Source organism: Vanacampus margaritifer, chromosome 10 (genome assembly GCF_051991255.1).
Source record: "Vanacampus margaritifer isolate UIUO_Vmar chromosome 10, RoL_Vmar_1.0, whole genome shotgun sequence".
In the NCBI taxonomy this organism is placed as follows: domain Eukaryota; kingdom Metazoa; phylum Chordata; class Actinopteri; order Syngnathiformes; family Syngnathidae; genus Vanacampus; species Vanacampus margaritifer.
The window spans coordinates 16,667,484-16,686,399 of record NC_135441.1 but is presented as its reverse complement, the minus strand read 5'-3'; the positions used below and the strand labels follow the sequence as shown (position 1 = coordinate 16,686,399).

The 18,916-nt window shown below is 39.3% G+C and overlaps 5 protein-coding genes across 7 annotated transcripts; all 5 read left to right on the top strand.

Moving 5' to 3' along the window:
* The first annotated feature begins 708 nt into the window (after nucleotides 1–708).
* Nucleotides 709–4,520, top strand: LOC144058980 (small ribosomal subunit protein RACK1). The gene is made up of 8 exons (XM_077577713.1): nucleotides 709–929; nucleotides 1,370–1,541; nucleotides 2,493–2,640; nucleotides 3,191–3,286; nucleotides 3,505–3,615; nucleotides 3,764–3,904; nucleotides 4,110–4,220; nucleotides 4,412–4,520. Exons 1-8 carry the CDS (start codon nucleotides 821–823, stop codon nucleotides 4,475–4,477), a joined length of 954 nt encoding a protein of 317 aa, XP_077433839.1. The 5' UTR covers nucleotides 709–820; the 3' UTR covers nucleotides 4,478–4,520.
* A 2,072-nt stretch (nucleotides 4,521–6,592) lies between these two features.
* On the top strand, nucleotides 6,593–8,239 carry LOC144058982 (small ribosomal subunit protein RACK1-like). Its single transcript, XM_077577716.1, has 5 exons — nucleotides 6,593–6,815; nucleotides 7,220–7,330; nucleotides 7,479–7,619; nucleotides 7,829–7,939; nucleotides 8,131–8,239. The coding sequence occupies exons 3-5, from the start codon at nucleotides 7,491–7,493 to the stop codon at nucleotides 8,194–8,196; spliced, it is 306 nt and encodes a 101-aa protein (XP_077433842.1). The 5' UTR covers nucleotides 6,593–6,815; nucleotides 7,220–7,330; nucleotides 7,479–7,490; the 3' UTR covers nucleotides 8,197–8,239.
* Nucleotides 8,240–8,394: 155 nt separating this feature from the next.
* On the top strand, nucleotides 8,395–11,323 carry LOC144058981 (nucleoside diphosphate kinase homolog 5-like). The gene is made up of 5 exons (XM_077577714.1): nucleotides 8,395–8,905; nucleotides 8,987–9,183; nucleotides 9,502–9,602; nucleotides 9,682–9,800; nucleotides 9,910–11,323. Exons 1-5 carry the CDS (start codon nucleotides 8,780–8,782, stop codon nucleotides 9,991–9,993), a joined length of 627 nt encoding a protein of 208 aa, XP_077433840.1. The 5' UTR covers nucleotides 8,395–8,779; the 3' UTR covers nucleotides 9,994–11,323.
* A 455-nt stretch (nucleotides 11,324–11,778) lies between these two features.
* LOC144059215 (nucleoside diphosphate kinase homolog 5-like) lies at nucleotides 11,779–13,824 on the top strand. The gene is made up of 5 exons (XM_077578153.1): nucleotides 11,779–12,020; nucleotides 12,546–12,742; nucleotides 13,297–13,397; nucleotides 13,482–13,594; nucleotides 13,673–13,824. Exons 1-5 carry the CDS (start codon nucleotides 11,877–11,879, stop codon nucleotides 13,754–13,756), a joined length of 639 nt encoding a protein of 212 aa, XP_077434279.1. The 5' UTR covers nucleotides 11,779–11,876; the 3' UTR covers nucleotides 13,757–13,824.
* Nucleotides 13,825–14,627: 803 nt separating this feature from the next.
* LOC144058744 (heterogeneous nuclear ribonucleoprotein A/B-like) lies at nucleotides 14,628–18,844 on the top strand. Of its 3 annotated transcripts, XM_077577235.1 has the most exons (9): nucleotides 15,337–15,502; nucleotides 15,900–16,078; nucleotides 16,433–16,601; nucleotides 16,691–16,849; nucleotides 16,943–17,074; nucleotides 17,156–17,252; nucleotides 17,341–17,508; nucleotides 17,613–17,695; nucleotides 18,097–18,844. In XM_077577235.1, exons 2-8 carry the CDS (start codon nucleotides 15,915–15,917, stop codon nucleotides 17,678–17,680), a joined length of 957 nt encoding a protein of 318 aa, XP_077433361.1. In that variant the 5' UTR covers nucleotides 15,337–15,502; nucleotides 15,900–15,914; the 3' UTR covers nucleotides 17,681–17,695; nucleotides 18,097–18,844. The 3 variants fall into 3 exon arrangements, with proteins under 3 accessions (XP_077433360.1, XP_077433361.1, XP_077433359.1); XM_077577234.1 differs by lacking the exon at nucleotides 15,337–15,502 and adding an exon at nucleotides 14,628–14,789 and having other exon boundaries at nucleotides 16,943–17,252; XM_077577233.1 differs by having other exon boundaries at nucleotides 16,943–17,252.
* Nucleotides 18,845–18,916: the final 72 nt, after the last annotated feature.

The window sequence follows — 18,916 nt, the reverse complement described above, 5'->3', positions numbered from 1 at the left end:
ATCCCCCACTTCCTCCTTGCATAACTATCTGTACCATGATGTATTTTTTTTAATTCAAGTGGGAGTAAATTTTAATATATTATCCTAATTCATTAGTTAGTAAACTTTTTACACCGACAAAGGCTCTCGACATTAAACATCAAAATACAGTGGCCTAAGTAATCATAAAAAAAGGTTTTACCCCTTATAAGTGTGTGTGTGTATATGTATATATATATGATCAAAGAATGTGTCTAAATGGTCCAATTAATGTATGGCACATACAAAATAAATCAAAAATTGCACCTACATAAATGCTTTAAAACGAACAGTTCCATATGTATTGTACATAAAAGGTAAATACAACAGAACTATTTATATATAAATATTTTATATCAATGATTCCCAACCACTAGTCCGAAAATTATTAAAACACATTTTTTTCTATCTATCGATGCCAGCAACGAAAACAAATGCTCTACCACTAGCTGGCAGTAAAGTGCAAATAATCTGTGTGCCATTCATACAACAGTCCCAATTTTCACTTAAAAAGTCAAATACCCTTTATTTACCACAAGAAATCGCACTTAAATTAAATATTAAATTTTGGCAGTCAAATGCGTGAATAATAATCCTTGTTTACTGTCGCTGGTTGCTTATCTCCAAACGTTACGTCCACACTTCCCAGAATCCTTTGCTGCCTTCTCACCCCTCATAGTTTTTGCATCCGGGTCTCAACTTCCTTTTTCTCCGTGCCTAGATGCAATGAGGACCTAGGTAAACTTAGACCTCTGAAAATCTGATTCCATCCTCGTAGAAGGCATCACCGTTCGACGCCAAAATGACCGAGCAGATGACAGTGAGGGGGACCCTCAAGGGGCACAATGGATGGGTCACCCAGATCGCTACTACGCCTCAATATCCCGACATGATTCTGTCGGCGTCCCGAGGTGAGGTTCCCCCGCCGGTTTCGCCAACATGGCTGCGTTAGCATTAGGCGGCTAACGAGTTGGCTGTCTTAGCGTAAAAAAAGCACAATGCCGTTGGGAGTGGGTGTAAAACGTACTCTGCCATTAATTGTAAGGCACTACAGTGTCTAGTTAGTCAGCCTGACATAGGTGGACAGACGTGAGGAAAGAGTTTGTTAGCTGCGTTGCTAACACTAACTTGTGCAACCCGTAACTAGCTGTAAAATGAAGGATTGGCGATATAAGAAATTTTCCTGTAGAAATTTGACGCTACCACAACAGGAACATGCAACGTTTAAAATCAAAAGTTTAGAGATGTTGATCTCACTTTAGCATTTCAAGCTAATGTTCTTCCCGTGTACTTCCTGAGTAAAAATTTAAATCTATTTACTCTGAAAACTTCTTACATTGCTTCCTCACAGACAAGACCATCATCATGTGGAAACTGACCCGTGATGAAACCAACTATGGCATCCCCCAGCGATGCTTGAAGGGCCACTCTCACTTTGTTAGTGATGTGGTCATCTCATCTGACGGCCAGTTTGCACTGTCTGGATCCTGGGATGGCACCCTCCGCCTGTGGGACCTTGCCAAGTAAATATAAGATGTTGATAAGACGTGTGGCTTGTGTGATTAGAGGAATATACGGAACCAGTGATCGTGTTTGTGTCTATTGCACGGATTATATGCTACATTAAGGGATTTACTTTAAACCTTCAGCCTGTCTGTAAAGTTATTTCTAGAATGTAATTGTATCGACTGATCAGTTTATCTGCAACACTTTTCAATGGGTTTTGCTGTCCAATTTATGGAAACTCTCCTTTTTAAAAAAAAATCCCTCGCAAGATAACTGTAGTACAATGTTTTTATTGACTTTTCAGCTGTACCTCACATCTGATTAAATTAACCGTTACATATTTAGTAAAATTTCCTTTTGGAACGAGTATTTGTAAAAAGTAGGGATGTTCAATGTAACTTTATTTTCCAGGCAATTACCTCTACAAATACTCAATTCTTGAGTAGTCACTTTAAACCACTAGTACTTTTGATAAATACAATTTCCCCCCAAATAACAATGACAGATCATTTATAAGATTTATCAATCCCATCCTTAAAACTGCATGGCAATTAATGACATGTTTCTGTTCTTCTAATTTCAAATTTGTAGTTCCTGATCATCAAACAGCTACAAGTATCGATCACATTCATGAGTACCGATACCTTGAAATAAGGTTTGGTATCGGCCCGATACAGATACCTGGTATCTGTAATCGCCCATCCTTAGCTTTAATGTCTAGGGATGTTCGATTTATTTATTTTTTCCTCTAACCGATGCCAATATAAGTAACTCTAGCGTAGTGATCGAAACCACTTTCAAAAAAAAGATGACACATGATTAAAGAAATGCTTGTATATCTCAATATAGCATTTTCCTTGAATTTGCTATTAACAGCTCAGCTTTATTTTATAATGTACTTTAAATAGGGTATCGGTAGTTGCACATTTCTATTATTATCCTTATCAATTGTTGTGACATCTCCACAGTGGCACGACCACCCGCCACTTTTTTGGACATACCAAGGACGTCCTGAGTGTGGCGTTTTCTGCCGATAACCGGCAGATTGTGTCCGGATCTCGGGACAAGACCATCAAGCTGTGGAACACGCTTGGAATCTGCAAGTACACTATCCAGGTGGGCGGCCAAAATGGAATCTTTGCAATCAAATGAAAAACTGGTTTAGGCTGATTGGAAGCTTCCCGGGTTAGTGACTTGTGTACCACACACCTCCATTAGTTGCTCTATCGGTATTTTTAATCATGCAAATAATTTTGTATCCACTTAATTGTTGGGATAATGGACTCAAAGCACGCATTGTTTCCGCATTTTGGGCACTGAGGTATGCTAACCCCCGGTCGCTAGTCTAAGTAAAATTCACAATGACATTTCCATCTTGAAAAGCACCAGCTCCGAGCTATTGAATATACCGATTACAAAAATTTAAAGAATTATATTTTTCCTCTAGATGGTCTTGCAGCTTAAAATAAATAGAAACCGAAGTTTGCCCGCCTCCGTATATTCCTCTGGAAACGCGTCGTGACCTGCCGTGTATAAGGTCCATTGGTAGAATTATGAAAATATTCCATATCTGCTACCTTACTGACAGGGTGTAATTTCAATAATGTTATCATAAGTGATCAAGAGTGTCCCTGCTAAAGACGTTCTGTTCTTTCTGCCCTTTCAGGATGAAGGCCATTCCGAGTGGGTGTCTTGCGTGCGTTTCTCTCCCAACAGCAGCAACCCCATTATTGTGTCTTGTGGCTGGGATAAGATGGTCAAGGTATGTATGCTCTTCCTTACAGACTGCTCATCAGAAATGTATATTTGTACATTTGCCTCTGCCCAGTGATTATCCCCAAAATTTTTGCATGTATTATCTTAGTTTCATACACTGATGAAATACTTTTAGTATGAGGGCACAACGCTGTGCAGCATCATATGAATTGTGTGTGTGCCCTTCACATTAGTGACGATTGTTTTGGTTTTTTTTGCTCAAAGGTGTGGAACCTTGCCAACTGCAAGCTCAAGACCAACCACATCGGCCACACTGGTTACCTGAACACAGTGACAGTCTCTCCTGATGGCTCCCTGTGTGCATCTGGTGGAAAGGTAAACGCAATACCAGATTGAGTCACCGCTTGCGGGGTTCAACAGTGAAGACGTTTTTACGCTCATCTGCATTTCATTCATGGTCAAAAAGAAGGCTTCTGAGTGTCTAAGTACAATGAATGCAGTATGTTTGTCTTGTCCTCTTCAGGATGGTCAGGCCATGCTGTGGGATCTGAACGAGGGCAAGCACCTCTACACCCTGGACAGCGGTGCCACCATCAATGCCCTCTGCTTCAGCCCCAACCGTTACTGGCTGTGCGCAGCCACTGGTCCCAGTATCAAGATCTGGGTAAATCTACTTCTAAATGCTATAGAAGCCATGCTGGCTGTATTTAGCGTTGCTGTATCTGACGGTGATGAAACTTCCAATGCCAACTGTAATTATTTGATGATAAAGAGGCTGTTTCTGAGTCTTTTTTTTTTTTTAAAAATCTGCTTTTATCCTTGTCCAACTGCTGTTGTGTTACTGACTCGGGTTATTCCCATTTCTGCAGGATCTGGAAGGCAAGATTATTGTGGATGAGCTAAGACAGGAGGTCATCAGCACAAACTGCAAGGCCGAACCCCCACAGTGCACCTCTCTGGCCTGGTCTGCTGATGGACAGGTACGTGCTCGGTTCAGTTACAGATGTGTCAAAAGTGTTCCCCAGTGATTATTCCCATTCACTTCAAACTCTGATGTCCACTGGTGACAGTCCTGCAAATATGAGGGGCCAAATGTTTGTGTTTTTTAGTTGATATGGTAACATAATTTTAGATTCATATTGACATGTTTCCCTTTTTTCCCTTTGTACAGACCCTGTTTGCTGGCTACACTGACAACCAGATCAGAGTGTGGCAGGTTACTATTGGAACCCGCTAAGAACTTTTCATCAAAGTAACTTTGAATAAACTGTTTGAAAGAATGTGTGTATGGGTTTCATGCTCTGTCCAAAACGTATCCTGACATGAATATCACTATTTCATATTTGATACAATGTATTGTACAAATGTACCAAAATGCCGATTATAAACAGCAGTTCGGAATTTAACCAATATTGTTCGATCGTTATAGCTACATTTAAGGTTTTGATGGATAAGCATTTTTTTCTGGTATTGTGATGTACTATAAAATTAATTGTCTCACTGTCAAGTTGTCTTGACTCTTGAGTGTTTGGTGTTCGCTATTGTCCTCTAGATGGCAGTGTTGTCTCCTTTGCAATAGAACCGTACGGCTCAGGTTATATGAACACACAATTGTCTGCTAACCAAATAAGAGTCGTTTATGTAAATGTAATTTAAAAGTATTAGTCAAAATCAAACGTGGTGGCCCGCAGGGTTGAGTGCTCGTTTGTTTTGTCCTGAGGGTTTTGCGGTACAATGTTTACCGTATCCTAGCAACGTCATGAACGGGGATCCCTACCAAAAAGGTTGAACGGGCGCTTATTCGTCATTTGGTGTAACATGGACCCTGCTTCGTTTCTTCGTATTCGTGTGGAAAGAACTTTGGCGCTCATTAAGCCAGATGCAATTCATAAAAGTGAAGAGATTGAGGACATCATTCTGAGAAACGGCTTTTCTATTTTGCAGGTATGTTCAATGTTGAAAGCAATGTCAACAATTGCGTGCACATTGCAAGATTTGTCTTAACAATTTATCTCTGGCAGGCAGAAAAGAAATGTGCAGATGACACCAGAACAGTGCAGTGATTTCTATGCAGAACATTATGGAAAACAACTTTCCCAGCTTGACTGCCTACATGAGCTCTGGTCCAACCATTGCCTTGACTCTGGCCCGAGACAATGCGGTAGCCCACTGGAAATCATTTATTGGACCTGCTAAGATCACAAAAACTCAAATAGAATGGTGAGCTCCATGAAGCAGTACATTTCAATACCCATTGAACATAATTTTTGGTTTGTTTTTGCTAGCCATACTATGCTAACCTTTTAAATGTACACAAAGACCTATTTTTCTCCACAACTTGCTTGGCAAAGGAGAAGTGCTCCATTTTGGATTAGAAAGTTCACGTTCAGCTGATGAAATATGGGCCAAAAAACAAAAAGTGATAGATTTTGTATTTTTTCCCATTTTATCCATTTGGTGAAATGTAGAAGACTTTTCCAGTAATTGTACCAAAACATGTTTGCAGCATTTCACATTGGTAGCAAAAAGAAATTGAAATAAATACAAATGTGAGGGTAAGTAATTGCATTCAGTAAAGTGAGAAAAATTATAACTACACATCTCCCACTTCCTCCTTGCACAACCATCTGTACCATGATGTAATTTTTTTTTATTAATTCAAGTGGGAGTAAATTTTAATGTTATCCTAATTCATTAGTTAGCAAACTTTTTTTCACCGACACCTGCTCTCAACAATAAACATTAAAATACAGCAGCCTAAGTGATCATAAAAAAAACAGAGGTTTTACCCCTTATAAGTGTATGTATGTATATGTATGTATATATATATATATATATATATATATATATATATATATATATATGATCAAAGAATGTGTCTAAATGGTCCAATTAATGTATGGCACATACAAAATAAATCAAAAATTGCACCTACATAAATGCTTTAAAACGAACAGTTCCATATGTATTGTACATAAAAGGTAAATACAACAGAACTATTTATATATAAATATTTTATATCAATGATTCCCAACCACTAGTACGAAAATTATTAAAACACATTTTTTTCTATCTATCGATGCCAGCAACACAGACAAATGCTTTACCACTAGCTGGCAGTAAAGTACAAATGATCTGTGTGCCATTCATACAACAGTCCCAATTTTCACTTGAAACGTCAAATACCCTTTATTTACCACAAGAAATCTAACTTAAATTAAATATTACATTTTGTCAGTCAAGTGCGTGAATAATAATCCTTGTTTACTGTCGCTGGTTGCTTATCTCCAAACGTTACGTCCACACTTCCCAGAATCCTTTGCTGCCTTCTCACCCCTCATAGTTTTTGCATCCGGGTCTCAACTTCCTTTTTCTCCGTGCGGAGATGCAATGAGTACCTAAGTAAACTTAGACCTCTGAAAATCTGATTCCATCCTCGTAGAAGGCATCACCGATTGACGCCAAAATGACCGAGCAAATGTCAGTGAGGGGCACCCTTAAGGGGCACAATGGATGGGTCACCCAGATCGCTACTACGCCTCAATATCCCGACATGATTCTGTCGGCGTCCCGAGGTGAGGTTCCCCCGCTGGTTTCGCCAACATGGCTGCGTTAGCATTAGGCGGCTAACGACTTGGCTGTTTTAGCGTAAAAAAATAAAAAAGCACAATGCCGTTGGGAGTGGGTGTAAAACGTACTCTGTCATTAATTGTAAGGCACTACAGTGTCTAGTTAGTCAGCCTGACATAGGTGGGCAGACGTGAGGAAAGAGTTTGTTAGCCGCGTTGCTAACACTAACTTGTGCAACCCGTAACTAGCTGTAAAATGAAGGATTGGCGATATAAGAAATTTTCCTGTAGAAATTTGACGCTACCACAAGAGGAAAATGCTACGTTTAAAATCAAAAGTTTAGAGATGTTGATCTCACTTTAGTGTGCCCTTCACATTAGTGACGATTGTTTTGTTTTTTTGCTCAAAGGTGTGGAACCTTGCCAACTGCAAGCTCAAGACAAACCACATCGGCCACACTGGTTACCTGAACACACTGACAGTCTCTCCTGATGGCTCCCTGTGTGCATTTGGTGGAAAGGTAAACACAATACCAGATTGGGGCACCGCTTGCGGGGTTCAACAGTGAAGACGTTTTTACGCTCATCTGCATTTCATTCATAGTCAAAAAGGAGGCTAGTGAGTGTCAAAGTACAATGAATGCAGTATGTTTGTCTTGTCCTTTTCAGGATGGTCAGGCCATGCTGTGGGACCTGAACGAGGGCAAGCACCTCTACACCCTGGACAGCGGTGCCACCATCAATGCCCTCTGCTTCAGCCCCAACTGTTACTGGCTGTGCGCAGCCACTGGTCCCAGTATCAAGATCTGGGTAAATCTACTTCTAAATGCTCTCGAAGCCATGCTGGCTGTATTTAGTGTTGCTGTATCTGACGGTGATGAAACTTCCAATGCCAACTGTAATTATTTGATGATAAAGAGGCTGTTTCTGAGTCTTTTTAAAAAAAAAAAAAAAAATCTGCTTTTATCCTTGTCCAACTGCTGTTGTGTTACTGACTCGGGTTATCCCCATTTCTGCAGGATCTGGAAGGCAAGATTATTGTGGATGAGCTGAGACAGGAGGTGATCAGCACAAACTGCAAGGCCGAACCCCCACAGTGCACCTCTCTGGCCTGGTCTGCTGATGGACAGGTACGTGCTCGGTTCAGTTACAGATGTGTCAAAAGTGTTCCCCAGTGATTATTCCCATTCACTTCAAACTCTGATGTCCACTGGTGACAGTCCTGCAAATATGACGGGCCAAATGTTTGTGTTTTTTAGCTGATATGGTAACATAATTTTAGATTCGTATTAACATGTTTCCCTTTTTTCCCTTTGCATAGACCCTGTTTGCTGGCTACACTGACAACCAGATCAGAGTGTGGCAGGTTACTATTGGAACCCGCTAAGAACTTTTCATCAAAGTAACTTTGAATAAACTGTTTGAAAGAATATGTGTGTATGGGTTTCATGCTCTGTCCAAAACGTATCCTGACTTGAATATCACTATTTCATATTTGATACAATTTGTTGTACAAATGTACCAAAATGCCGGTTATAAACAGCAGTTCGGAATTTAACCAATATTGTCCGATCGTTATAGCTCCATTTAAGGTTTTGATGGATAAGCATTTTTTTCTGGTATTGTGATGTACTATAAAATTAATTGTCTCACTGTCGAGTTGTCTTGACTCTTGAGTGTTTGGTGTTCGCTATTGTCCTCTAGATGGCAGTGTTGTCTCCTTTGCAATAGAACCGTACGGCTCAGGTTATATGAACACACAATTGTCTGCTAACCAAATAAGAGTCGTTTATGTAAATGTAATTTAAAAGTATTAGTGAAACTCAAACGTGGTGGCCCGCAGGGTTGAGTGCTCGTTTGTTTTGTCCTGAGGGGCTTGCGGTACAATGTTTACCGTATCCTAGCAACGTCATGAACGGGGCTCCCTACCAAAAAGGTTGAACGGGCGCTTATTCGTCATTTGGTGTAACATGGACCCTGCTTTGTTTCCTCGTATTCGTGTGGAAAGAACTTTGGCGCTCATTAAGCCAGATGCAATTCATAAAAGTGAAGAGATTGAGGACATCATTCTGAGAAACGGCTTTTCTATTTTGCAGGTATGTTCAATGTTGAAAGCAATGTCAACAATTGCGTGCACATTGCAAGATTTGTCTTAACAATTTATCTCTGGCATGCAGAAAAGAAATGTGCAGATGACACCAGAACAGTGCAGTGATTTCTATGCAGAACATTATGGAAAACTCAACTTTCCCAGCTTGACTGCCTATATGAGCTCTGGTCCAACCATTGCCTTGACTCTGGCCCGAGACAATGCGGTAGCCCACTGGAAATCAATTATTGGACCTGCTAAGATCACAAAAACTCAAATAGAATGGTGAGCTCCATGAAGCAGTACATTTCAATACCCATTGAACATAATTTTTGGTTTGTTTTTGCTAGCCATACTATGCTAACCTTTTAAATGTACACAAAGACCTATTTTTCTCCACAACTTGCTTGGCAAAGGAGAAGTGCTCCATTTTGGATTAGAAAGTTCACATTCAGCTGATGAAATATGGGCCTAAAAACAAAAGGGATCGATTTGTATTTGTTTCCTTAAATGTTATTAATATTTTTTTAACTGTAATTCAGTCCACCAGTCTCTAGTGAGTGTCGATCTTCCTGTGAATGTGAATTTTGATTTTTCTCATAGCCTTCGAACAAAATATGGTACGTCTGATCTGCAGAACGCGCTACATGGCAGCGAGTCATTTCAGGCTGCTGCCCGAGAGATCAAATTTATGTTCCCCAACAGTAAGATGCTTACACACACACACAATTGTTTGGTTTGACATGCAACATTTGCACAGCCTATAATTGTGTCCATATGCAGCTCTGATCGAGGCCTTTCCCACAAAAGAAGAAACTGAAGAATACCTGGGTCGATATGTGAAAGAAACACTTCTACAAGGACTCACTGAGCTCTGCAAAAACAAACCACTGAACCCCTGTGTAAGTAATTCATTTTTATTTTAATATTCAAGACAGGCAGATTCATTAAACACCAGTTCCGAATAATAACCCCAGGTCCCTAAAACCTTAACATTGTGTCTTTCAATAGGTTTGGCTTGCTGACTGGCTCATCAAAAACAATCCAAATGGGCCTCAAATATGTAACGAAGCTTTTGTACAAGAAGCAAAATGACGGATGAAAAAGGATAATACAGCAGATACTTCAAAGTTGAACTAGTGACCAAGAAGTTGTTCAAATTTCACAACAATGGGTATTCATGTACTGTCAGCTGAATTAATTTGTTCCTTGTCAAACTATTGGCCGACCACATATAACTTTACTAACCGTACAGGCAAGGTTTCAAGTAATATTTTAACATTTTGGACTGTCATAGAGAAAGTTGAACACTGAAATCCTGAAAGAAATACTTTTTAGAGTAGTGACATTTTTTTAAAGTATTACTTTATGAATTGCTCCTTTAGATGAGATATTTAACGTTTTTCCAACTGTATGATTTGTAGTTCTATTGTTTATACAGTAACTCAAAATGTGTGTATGTCTAGACAGTGTTTTTATGTATAGCAGTAGATCTAAAGTAATTTACTAGAAATCAAGGTATAGCAGCTTTGGCAGCCCAGCCTGCCCAAAATATGTGAGATCTCAAACTGCTTCTTAAAATGAATAATTTTTTCAGGTCTTGTTCTGACACCTTTAGAAAATGTTGGTGAACATCCACCATAATAAAACGATCTATGCTTGCTTGTTTTTGTCAATGAATATGGTTAACCTGTTAAAAATCAATGTTGTGATTATCATTGAGTTATAGCATTGTTGACAAAACAGTAGGACTGTAAATGTGCGTGTGACTATTATTGAATCACTTTTGGGAAAAAAAAGTGAAAAATAAGAATTGTTTATAAAATGAAATTCTGGAAATCTATCAATAAAATTGTATTTTGTGGCCTTTCTGACCATGCATGTGATCTTCTCAACTACTTTTATGAGTTGAGGTTAATCTTTATTTCACATGTTGAGCCTTTGTACGTTTTGACCAATTCTAGCCTGGCTACCCTATTCTTATCCTTAATGTGTGTTCTGCTAGCATAGCATCTGTACGTTTATGTTTATGAGTATGAGCTTCACTCATGCCCTCTGGAAGTTGTTGCTAATGTCACCAATAGTTGTTTCAAGGTTTTTCTTTTGATGGCTATCATTTGTTTTTAATGTACAAAGTGTTTGGTTCTTTTTCAGGTCATTCCTCATGGTTTGTTTATGTTTATGCATTCATTTTGTTTTAAACCAAAAAAAAAGCTCACTGGTGTCATGTTTTTAAATTCCAAACTAGTATAAATGTAGTAGCTACGGGCAATATCCCAATTCTGAAACTGAGCATAGAAATACAATGCTATTTATTATAATTAGTGGGGCAGTATTATGAAAATAGATGGGCTCAAATAAAAAATCTAGCAAGCAAAATTGAAATATAAGATGTTGTGTTTTCCTTCATCTTGTGAACCTAAATGTTTTCAGTCAGCAGCACTAATTTAAAAAAAAAGGTGGCATCTACTGTTCTAATACTTTTAAGGTGGGGCTTATGTTTGGGGCAAATTCAGTTGAAGCTATATCCAATAAAGTGCAGTGCATTCTTTCATCAAATTACTTAATTTGCATGCATTTCTAAGATCCTAAACACCAGCCACCATCCAGAACTCCATTTTTGAGTTTCTAAAATCGCAGAAAATTGAGTTTATCCACAGAATCTTTATGAAGTAATTGAAATACTTATCTGTTCTTCAAAACAATCGTGAAAACAATCGTGAAATGGAGAAGTGGCAATTATCTTTAACCATGGCACAGTGCGTTGTGTGATTCATTAAAGTAATCTCGTCATGTTCATATTCTGACGTCATCAAATCCGCTACCAGTCCAACTACCGCGTGATGTCATAAAGTACCTTTATCCCTATTTGCAAACTGTTAAGGCGTTCATACTGCTATCAGAATGCAAAAATAAAATTGAAGACAAGAAGAATATTTAAAAAATATAAATAAATTTAAAAAAAAAACATTTAGAACATGGAAGAAACGGGTACGGCGGAAGAATTTCAATTCCCTCGTATTTATGTAGAAAGAACTTTGGCGATCATTAAACCGAATGCCATTCACAAAAGTGAAGAGATAGAGGATATCATTCTGACGTCGGGCTTCACAATTTTACAGGTTGGTCTAGTCAAAAATTGACATGCATGTCTTTGTATTACCAGAAGGGGGCGTCTTGTGTAAGAAAACTCTAATAAATCGGTCTTCTTCACTGTCAGTTAAAAATGTGAAAATCCCAAAAGATATTTTCATTAACTGAAAAGTCTTTATAGCCCAAAATTCAACTGGAATAGGCTGCTGCTCACTCATCACCCTAATGGAGATAGATAAGCAGTTACAATTTTTTAAATAAAAACAAATAAAAGGGATGGACTTGTTATTTTTAATTATCGTTCTTTTCGATTGGTTGCAAGAAGTCACATGGTTGTACCTTCAAATTAAAAATAATAATAATTTAAAAAAAAAAAAAAAAAAAACCTATGGAGCCTTATAGTGATGGTGGCTAACATACACATGAAGAGGAAAATGTGTCCTCACCTTAAGGGTGAATTTCAAGTGTTATTGCATAGATCACTCAGTCAAAAGTTAGTTGGTTAAACTTTCTATAAACATTCACTGACATGCCCAATCATTCATCCCTGGCAGAGGAGAAAACTTCAACTAAGTCCAGAACAATGCAGTGACTTCTACACGGAACATCATGGAAAACTAACCTTTCCCAAATTGACAGCGTACATGAGCTCTGGTCCAATCATTGCTTTGACTCTGGCTCGGGACGACGCAATAGCCCATTGGAAGGCCCTCATTGGACCTATTAAGGCAGCAGAAACTCATCCAGAAAGGTGTGTTCTATTTGAAACTGGCTAATTGTTTTGTTTTGGCGGGTTTGTACCTCGGGCATGAGGTACAAAAGATGGCTGTTGTTAGAACAGACTTATCCAGTAGAAAGTATTTGTTCTTACACCCTATTAAACGTTTTCTCTCTGATGTAAAAACATGACTAGATATTTGATTCAATTTCCTAGAATGACAAAGGGGGAAATAACAATGCATTATGCTATTTTTAATTTTATGAAATATATTTTTCACTTGGATGGGACTCGTTTTTTTTTTATGGTGCTCTATTATTAGAATTCACAAATATGTACAATATAAATTAAGCTAAACTTACAATATATATTGATGTTTTTGGAATGTTGGGTTAGAAAGTAGCTTACTCTGAGATAAACAAAAACCACGCAAGCACGGGGAGAACATGAAAGGTATGAAGGTGCTACTAGTACTCCGACTTGCCCAGCCACCATTTAAAATTACATTTAAAAAAGTAACACGTTTTTTATTTGAATTATACAAGTTATTGACATTATTTTAAAAGATTTGCAAATTGTTCCCCCAGCCTTCGAGCCAAATATGCCACATCTGAGCTGGAGAACGCTCTCCATGGCAGCGAGTCATTTCATGTGGCAGAGCGAGAGATCAAATTTATGTTCCCAAACAGTAAGAAACATATCCACACTTGCGTGCAGTTGTTTGCATTAAATGCAAAAAGCGACTCTGAAATACTCTTTTGCGTGTGTGTAGCTCTAACTGTTCCCACAAGAGAGGAAACAGAAGAATACCTGAGTCGATATGTCAACCAAACTTTGCTACAAGGACTCACTGAGCTCTGCAAGCACAAACCACTCAACCCTTGTGTAAGTAAAGTCACCCACATGTATTCATCACTACTGGATTTAATTGTTTACATGTACCCCCTATTACCCTTTCAATAGGTTTGGCTTGCTGAGTGGCTCATCAAAAACAACCCAAACAAACCTCAAATATGTGATGGAGCTGTGGTGGAAGGAGCAGAATGACATCAGGGAAAAGAGTGAAGAATAGTATAATGATGCAATAAAATATGAATATTTAATAACATTGACAACAGTGCTTCCAGTGCACGTGATTGAATAGTTTATTTTATAAAAACAGGCAAAATCAATCACGTAATGTGATTCCAGTTATATGTGTTAAGTATTTCAAAATTTCAGAGTATCCCACCATTTTGAAATTGAAGGATCAAAATGAACCTGTGATGTGAACTTAGCACACTACTAAAGGAGGGCGGGGGGGGGGGGGTTGCAGCGGTAAACTTCCCTTGAAAATGCAAACAACATTCATATTCTTGTCTAGCCCCCCCCCCCTCGTTTTAATACTTTGTTAAAACAACACATTTACATATGTCAACCAATAGCAAAGCTATAAAAGGTCTTAAATGTGAGACCACCTTTACAGATGTAGGCTATACATTTCACAGGGCGAGGGATTTGTAGAGTGAAATAAATTACACAATGGAGTGGGGTTCGTATAAAACAGTTCAGTATGCAAAAGATCACTGAAATGAAATCATCAAGATGTCTATCTTCCAGTGTCTTAAACTTTTTATTTTTTTATTAATATGGTACGTAGTTTAGTTACAAGGAAAAATAGTTATCACATTAGTAGATGTGTAAAGATGTTAAAATTGCTCGTGACATCCATCCATTCATTTTCTGAACCGCTTATTCTCACTACCACAAATTTGAAGATTAAAAAGCTTGTATAATATATTTTGTAAATAATTTAGAAAATGACTTAATTTATTTTGTAATGGACGCAATATTGATACAGTTAAAGTCACGTTTTCTTCTGTATGTCCTCAAAGTGACATTTCTATTCAAAATTTGCCTCTTGGAGAGAAATCATTTAGTCTTTTAAAAACGTTTCTCATTACGTCACAGACATGAAAGAGGTTGTTGCGTAAAGACGTTCACAGTGCTTGCTTGTACTGATACGATTTCAACGCACACGAACTAGCGTCTACGCTACACGTGCAACGCACGTTTCCCGATCTATAGAGCACTTTCGAAGGTATGTTTTAAAATATTATTTGGTGTAAAAACGATGCTGGTGTACCCGGGTTTGCTATGGAGATGTTAGCCTTTCGTAGAAGTGAGCATGTGTTATCTAGTGTACAGGTTCAGCTCGAAAAGTAAGACATCCGTGAGTGCGCTTCTTCTAATATGGCCGAGTGGACGATACTCAAAATGTCGCCGACAGATGTAGTTGCCACAGATGCAAAGAAAACATGAAACCACTCCGGCTTTCACTTCCTGTTGCTAGGAGGAGCAGCCATCTTGGAGTTGCCGTCTCATTCATGGGCGGGCTGATGACAAACACAATTTTAGTTTGGGACATGATAAGTCAGTAACAAGTACCATGCGATTATTGTCCAGACGTGAGGACCGTGGTCAGAATAGACTGAACAGAATCCCGCATCCACATATAATATATACAATGTTTGTGTCATTTTGCGTGATAGTTATGAAAAGAAGTCACCGCGTACTTGATTGGCCAGTCTTGTGATTGGCAGCAATGATTGGCCAGTCTTGTGATTGGCAGCAATGATTGGCCAATCGGGTTACGTCTCCATCTGCAAGCTGTCCCCCCCTTCCCCACCGGTTCTAGAAAAACCAACCACGAGTCGTCGTCGTGTGGGAGAATCCATCTTAGAGAGTACTCAGGCTTCATATTTAGCGGATCTGCGTAGTTTACTTTAAATTTTGACAATTTCCACCGAACAAGTAAGTAGATTTTTCGAAAGCATTACGTTTTACTATTGCGGCAATGTTAGTAGTTAATGTGAAAATACGATAATTGCTAGGCCCCGCGATGCGTCTTGTGCGGCCTAACTGCGCGTTACGTAACTGTTAATATGAATAGAACATTCGATTATGTTTTATATTCTTGAAACAGATGTTCTGCCTAATGTTTTTTCATAAATGCGGTAAACGTGGTAGTAATTATGCCGTGCAAACAAATGGCACTGTAACTGACCGTTAAGTTGAAGGAAAACCGTGCCGGTCAAAATGGTGGGAAATGCGTGTGCATTAGCAAATGGCTACTAGTTTGCATGCCAAATTATGAAACCCGCTCGGCGTACGTCAACGATTTTTTTTTTTTTGCCTTATGTGTGTTAAGGTGTATTATCACAACATGGCTGAAATCGAGCAACAGTACATGGAGACATCCGAAAACGGCCACGAAGTCGATGACTTCGAAGCCGGCCCGGCCGAAGCGATCGCTGGGGCCGACGATTCCCAGAACGGCGGCTCGGAGGGTGGTCAAATCGACGCAAGTAAAGGCGAAGAAGATGCAGGGTGAGTATTAAAATATAATCTTGAATTGATTTATTTGGTCACTTAGGTCCGTTGCCGTGTTTCTTTGTTCAACCGGCCTTTGTTGGCGCCATGTGCAGTGTGAGTGGGGGATGGGCGCAGTGCGTGAGGCTAATCCATCACGAAATGTTTTAGCAGAATTGCATACGAGATCCTCCATGATTATATCACCTTTACACTCATTAGCTAATTAAAACCAACCATGTACTTGTGTAAACGGATGTTCTCCAACAGTGTATGCTTACTATTACCATCCCCCCAAGCCACACTGAGCGTCAAAGTAACCCTAGCGGGGGGCGCCTGCATCAAATGACCCAATTTTTCTCTTGCATTTAGGAAAATGTTTGTTGGTGGCCTTAGCTGGGACACAACCAAGAAGGATCTTAAAGATTACTTCTCCAAGTTTGGCGAGGTGTCAGACTGCACCATCAAAATTGACCAGCAAACGGGCAGGTCCCGAGGATTTGGTTTCATTCTTTTCAAAGATGCAGCCAGCGTAGATAAGGTCAGTGGTGGTGATCACAACGAGGTGGAATTTGTTTGCACACTTGATGCATGCAACGTGTTCTGACTTTTTATTTAAAAAAAATTTAGGTTCTTGACCAGAAAGAACACAGGCTGGATGGGCGACAGATTGACCCCAAGAAAGCTATGGCCATGAAGAAAGATCCAGTCAAGAAAATCTTTGTAGGGGGGCTTAACCCAGACACAGCAAAGGAGGTTATTGAGGACTACTTCAAAGCATATGGAGAGGTAGGAGCTTAAATTGATATTGCCACACAAATAGAATTAGCTGATGAAATTCAAAAGTCCTAATTTTTTGCATTTTTTTTTTTTAAAAAATAGATTGAGACAATTGAGCTTCCCCAAGATCCAAAGAGTGAAAAGAGGAGGGGTTTTGTATTCATCACCTTTCAAGATGAGACGCATGTCAAAAAAGTCATGGAGAAAAAGTATCACACAGTTGGTGGGAGCAAGGTGCGCAAATATCTTTTTTTTCTTCTTTCAAGTCTAATAGCGCTGCCTTTGATTTACCGATGGTTGTGTGTTGTGTTGCAGTGTGAAATTAAAATTGCCCAACCCAAAGAGGTGTACCAGCAGCAGCAGTATGGCGCTCGTGGGGGATACGGCGGTGCGCGTGGAAGGGGCCGTGGAGGTAAGCGCTTGTCCAGGAAAGGATTATTTGCAGGTCTGTGCTTTTATGTAGAAGAGTTGGAACCATGGCTACATTTTTGTTTTTCTAGGCCAGGGCCAGAACTGGAATCAAGGCGGTTACTATAACAACTGGGGCCAAGGTGGTTACAACCAGAACTATGGAGGCTACGGACAGCAAAACTATGGAGGATATGGCGGCTATGGAGGCTATGACTACTCTGCTGGTTATTACGGCTATGGGGGTGGCTACGATTACAGTAAGCGATAAGCGCCCCCGACGGAAAGCGCGAATGGGAGAAGCTTATTTTCTTGGTCCTCCATGTTGTACAGAACTCAAGTCCCTTTTTCTCTTGTCCTCCAGACCAGGGCAATACAAGCTATGGGAAAACTCCAAGACGTGGCCACCCGAGTAGCTACAAGCCATACTGATCACACGTAGTGCAGGTATGCATTTTTGCATCATCCGTGGTAGTATGAGACTATAGCTCCTCTTACCATTGGTGCCTTCTTGATTCCCCCCCAAAGACCTCCATCTATTCAAATTCCATTCCAACATTGTGGTGGGGTCTAGTGTAGATTGTTTGATGGGGTCTGGATCCATTCCACCTATCATCTTAAGATGCATCCCTACAAACACTACTTGATCGATAAGGGTTGAGCTGGTGGTGGTTGAGAATAGGACGTTTCACCTTGGTGTAATTGCTTCCGGTTTTGTTCACCCCCGAAAAGTCTTTGTTCATTCACTGACTCGTTTAACTCATTCATGCACCTGTTTGTCTTTCTGTAACTGCTTTCCACGTTTGGTTTATTCTCAGTAACGTTAAGCAACGTGTTTTTCTCTTAAGGTCTAACGTAAATAAGAAAAGAGATCCATGGTCTGACCACAGCGAACATGGGCTCTGGCTTTTCCTTTGGAGTTGGCAGAAATTTGGACTCATGCTCCATTTGTACAGATCAAGTGAGGAATTGGGGAAGCAAATGTCACTTTTCCACTTTTTATTTTATATTGTTTTGTGTCCATTTACATTTCCAGTGATGGAAGTGTTATTTTTACTGTACTTTTTGGTACCTTTTTGAATCTAATGTTATTGTTATGGTTGTATTTTTACATGTCTACTGGATTTACAAACCGGAGCAAGAGCTTTTAAAGCTCACAAATAAAACAATTTAGTTTTTTCTTTTCTTTTTTTTTTTTCTCTCAGTGTTTCTAGATCTTTAGTTGTGTACTCCCGTGCTGACTGTTGGATGCAAGTTTGCATGGCTTCGGATGTGGGGGTGAGACAAATACAAGGGATTGAAACCAATCAAAGGGTAAATTTGTAAGCATGTTAAAAGAATTTGCAGATGGCCTAGTAGAGTAAGACAACCAGCATTTTTTGTTTTTTGTGTTCTTTTGTTTCTTTTTTTTTTTTGGTTTTATGGAGATCTTCCCCGATCGTGTCTGCAATTTTAAGTGGCTTTACTAGTGTAATACAACTCAACGCAAGCCTGTTAAATGTAAGAGGGTACCCCCTCTCTCTCACTGGATACTCATTCCTCTAGTGTCTTGGGCAAATTGGTAGAAATAAACTTTTGGTTTATATTACAAATGGATCTATTTGTTATTATTTGTAAAGTTAATGTTAAATGTCTTGTACTGTTAAATGGCTTGCTCGATATACCCGG

Excerpts from the sequence above, each read along its gene's own strand:
- LOC144058744 (XM_077577234.1), top strand. The coding sequence starts at position 15,915 with ATGGCTGAAATCGAGCAACAGTACATGGAGACATCCGAAAACGGCCAC. Across the intron at positions 16,079-16,432 it reads AAAGGCGAAGAAGATGCAGG|GAAAATGTTTGTTGGTGGCC; the intron begins GTGAGTATTAAA and ends TCTTGCATTTAG. Across the intron at positions 16,850-16,942 it reads ACTTCAAAGCATATGGAGAG|ATTGAGACAATTGAGCTTCC; the intron begins GTAGGAGCTTAA and ends TTTAAAAAATAG.
- LOC144058982 (XM_077577716.1), top strand. The coding sequence starts at position 7,491 with ATGCTGTGGGACCTGAACGAGGGCAAGCACCTCTACACCCTGGACAGC. Across the intron at positions 7,620-7,828 it reads GTCCCAGTATCAAGATCTGG|GATCTGGAAGGCAAGATTAT; the intron begins GTAAATCTACTT and ends CCATTTCTGCAG. Across the intron at positions 7,940-8,130 it reads CCTGGTCTGCTGATGGACAG|ACCCTGTTTGCTGGCTACAC; the intron begins GTACGTGCTCGG and ends CCCTTTGCATAG.
- LOC144059215 (XM_077578153.1), top strand. The coding sequence starts at position 11,877 with ATGGAAGAAACGGGTACGGCGGAAGAATTTCAATTCCCTCGTATTTAT. Across the intron at positions 12,743-13,296 it reads GCAGAAACTCATCCAGAAAG|CCTTCGAGCCAAATATGCCA; the intron begins GTGTGTTCTATT and ends TTGTTCCCCCAG. Across the intron at positions 13,595-13,672 it reads ACAAACCACTCAACCCTTGT|GTTTGGCTTGCTGAGTGGCT; the intron begins GTAAGTAAAGTC and ends CCCTTTCAATAG.
- LOC144058980 (XM_077577713.1), top strand. The coding sequence starts at position 821 with ATGACCGAGCAGATGACAGTGAGGGGGACCCTCAAGGGGCACAATGGA. Across the intron at positions 3,905-4,109 it reads GTCCCAGTATCAAGATCTGG|GATCTGGAAGGCAAGATTAT; the intron begins GTAAATCTACTT and ends CCATTTCTGCAG. Across the intron at positions 4,221-4,411 it reads CCTGGTCTGCTGATGGACAG|ACCCTGTTTGCTGGCTACAC; the intron begins GTACGTGCTCGG and ends CCCTTTGTACAG.
- LOC144058981 (XM_077577714.1), top strand. The coding sequence starts at position 8,780 with ATGGACCCTGCTTTGTTTCCTCGTATTCGTGTGGAAAGAACTTTGGCG. Across the intron at positions 9,603-9,681 it reads CAAATTTATGTTCCCCAACA|CTCTGATCGAGGCCTTTCCC; the intron begins GTAAGATGCTTA and ends GTCCATATGCAG. Across the intron at positions 9,801-9,909 it reads ACAAACCACTGAACCCCTGT|GTTTGGCTTGCTGACTGGCT; the intron begins GTAAGTAATTCA and ends GTCTTTCAATAG.